At 38.7% G+C, this 3,477-nt stretch overlaps 1 protein-coding gene across 1 annotated transcript; it reads right to left on the reverse strand.

The window, feature by feature from the left end:
• Positions 1-283: 283 nt before the first annotated feature.
• LOC105068547 (olfactory receptor 52A1-like) lies at positions 284-3,005 on the reverse strand. Its single transcript, XM_010954424.2, is given in 3 exon segments — positions 284-1,074; positions 1,077-1,193; positions 2,981-3,005. Coding segments are annotated over 3 exon segments (933 nt in total).
• Positions 3,006-3,477: the final 472 nt, after the last annotated feature.

Raw genomic sequence — 3,477 nt, forward strand, 5'->3', positions numbered from 1 at the left:
CTAAAACATAAAAGAGAAAAGGAAAAAAAATATATGTTCATTAATATGCTCTTTCTACATTTATCACTCATTAAACCGGTGGGATCTAAAACCCTATTTTTTCACTATACTTGTCATGAGCTATGATGATCTGTAAATTAGCTATCATTCTGGTAACTATCACAAAATGATTATATAGAAACCTCAAACATCTCAAATTACATGGATTTTTGTTGTTTTATTTTGATTTGAGATATTGTTACTTGCACAGAGTAAAGCCTGAAGATATTAATTACAATGCATTTTATGAACACATTTTTACCATATGGATACAGATCTGCTTGGTCTTTGCACCACAGACAAGGGGATTGAGAAATGGAGGGACCAGCAAGTAAATGCTAGAAAAGAGGATATGGATGTAAGAGGGGATGTGAGTCCCAAATCTATGTGTGAAGGAGAAGAAAGCAAGAAGGTAGAAATGGAGGAAGACACAGATGTGAGCGATGCAAGTATTGAATGCTTTCAACCTAGCCTCCTTCTGGGGCAGACGAAAAACCGTGATACACATCTGTATGTAGGACAATGTGATGAACATGAGGTCAAATCCCGCCACAATGAAGGCCTCAAACAAGCCATAGATTTTATTAAGCTGGACATCTTCTGCAGCCAGTTTCACAATGGCCATGTGCTCACAGTAGGAGTGGGAGATGACTGTTGTATGATAAAATTGCAAACGGTACTTTATCAGCACCATGCATGGGGCTACCAGAATGGCAGCCCTGAGTGTTACTACAGCCCCAATTTGAGGGACTAGCTGGTGGGTGAAGATGGCAGCATGTCTCAGAGGATAACAGATGGCCACATACCGGTCCAGGGCCATGGCCAGCAGGATGCCTGATTCAGTGCATTATAATGTGTGGATGAGCCACATTTGAAGCAAGCAGGAATCAAAATAAATCTCTGGTACATGAAACCAGAAGATTCCAAGCATCTTGGGCACAATGCTGGTACTAAGTGCAATATCTGTGACTCCGAGCATACCTAAGAAAATGTACATGGGCTCATGGAGGCTGCGTTCTGATTTGATGATGATCTAAGCAGGGAATTTCCAATCACAGCAATGACATACATGGCACAGAATGGAAATGCAATCCAGCACTGCACAGACTCGAGGCCTGGGATCCCTAATAGTGTCAACACAGAGGGCATGAAGACTGTGCTGTTGGAAAAGGACCTAGAGTCCTTGGGTCTCATGATGCAACTGAAATAAGTTAGTGCTACTGTTTCTCTTCTACTTTCTAATTTCATCCAGAGTCATCATTTTGCTAGAATTTTGTTGAACTCTGATTATATCATGCATTATGTTTACATATAGAAGGGAAAAGACAGATCCTTAGTCACATCAGCATTTTCAGGAACGACATCCACAGCACTGCACCACAATAGGGTGCTATAGCATGACAAGCCAAACACGTCAGAACCAGCAAAATACCTGGTCAAGGGAATCAAATGCTGACCTCTGTTATTCTTTTCTGGACCAGTGGACAAAATAGACTTGTTCATTTTGTTTGGAAATTTCATTTTAATCAGCTGGTGAATCTCTTCATATCCCATATCCAGGTCCCTTAGGACTCTATTATTCCCAGTTGTCTTTAATTCAGGAACTGTTGGTTTGGACCAGCAAATTCTCAGACTTTGATCTGTATATTAGGATAAGAGACTACCTATGAAAGGAAATAGATATAGAAACAGGTGACACCCAAGATCATAATCTCTCTATATAGCTATATCTCTCTCTGTCATCTCTATCTATATAAAATGGATGTATTTTCAAAAGAAAGTGAAGGAAGAGCTTAAGGAAAGATCATTCAAGTCCATGTTTTTTGGTGATTCTGGGTCAAGTTTCTTACTAATTTTACGTGCCTTAAAATTAGCTGTGTCTTAAAATAGTTAAAATTCCATAATGCATATTATAGAATACCTAGAGAGGAAAAATCTCTGTGAAGCAAGCGCATTGGCAACAGCAACATCTGAGGGCAAGATGACTCATTCTTGATGACTGCAGAATATAGAAAATAGGTGAAATGGGTAACTTAGCCAGAGAAAGGCTATTTTATTGGAGTCAACATTTCAGAGCTACAATGAGCATGATTTTTGACCAATTTAGTCTCATTCATTCTTAATGAAACATAGATCATAAAGAACATTTGAATCATTATATGACCTGAGACATAAGAAATTAATAGAAAATAAACCGTTGAACACATTCTCTAAAAGGAGTCAAGTGTAGAAATACATATGGAAGACAGAGGGCAGGTCTTAAGACACCTGAAATGATCCAGCAGAGGGCTCTAGAGCAACTGATGGACATTAATCACTTCTCAATTCACTGACTACTATTTTTCCTTAAAATTTCAGCTGGAAATCCTTCTCTGACCAAAATTAGTATTTTTTAAAAATTATGTATTCTGAGTCAAGATTCTAAGATTATACATTAGAGAACTGTTTGTGATTATGTGAAAAGTAGAATTAGCTTATTTTATTGTTTGGCAGACTCTCCAGGAATGTTGCTTTTGATCAGTCAGATCATGATCAACTAAGTATTTACTAAATGTTACCAAAAATTCCAGTAATGCAGGAAGCAGCTGTGGTTTATGCTGGTAAACCTCAAGTGAAAGAACACACTCAGCCGGGCTCTTCTATGACAGAAGGAAGGCTGTATCAGCTGACATGTATTTAGGATAAACTAGACAGTCAGCTAAGTACCTTGATTTCCACAGGTTTTCTCCCCAGTGCTTAATTCTTTGACTCTTCCATCCATAGATCACTGACTCTAGTGGCAGTAAAGTTTTTCCTCTTCAAATACAATCAGAATTAGAACAGGATCCTTTAATAAAAATCATATTTTCTGACTTGTTCAAGAGGTAAGAAGATGATGTACGAGCATCATCAGACAAGAACAGATCGTGGGATGGCAGGCGAAGAGTACATCTTTTACTACAGGTCTCATGGGATGGGCTTATCATTGGAAAGGCTGGTAATGAAAAATTATGGGATTAAATTTGGGAATAGTGAGAATTACTTGCCAATTTTTCTTGGAACCTGGGTCTGCTACTTCCTGACACCTGAAGAGTATTACCAGTTCTTCATTTCACTATCATTCATCACTTACCATTCAATAACTCTTCTGAGATTTCAGCCTCATTTCCTTGCATTATGGGTTCTGCCATGCTTCTTCTTTCTCTGCACCCTCTGTAACAGCACCTCGTTAATGTTATAAACTCTAATCCACTTGGTGCTGGGACGCTCTGTCAATACATGGACATCTCTGGGATAGCCTTTCATGCTTTTCTCTTGTCTCTGCAATGTAGACACTCTCCATCATCTGTTCCCATGTCTGAGATCATGCTGGTGTGTTCTTCCTCTAAGAAAACTCATGGAATGTCTGTGTTATTCTGAGATGAAGCATCAATTTATTGAGCTCAAATTGGAGAAGAA

This window comes from Camelus bactrianus, chromosome 10, assembly GCF_048773025.1.
Source record: "Camelus bactrianus isolate YW-2024 breed Bactrian camel chromosome 10, ASM4877302v1, whole genome shotgun sequence".
In the NCBI taxonomy this organism is placed as follows: domain Eukaryota; kingdom Metazoa; phylum Chordata; class Mammalia; order Artiodactyla; family Camelidae; genus Camelus; species Camelus bactrianus.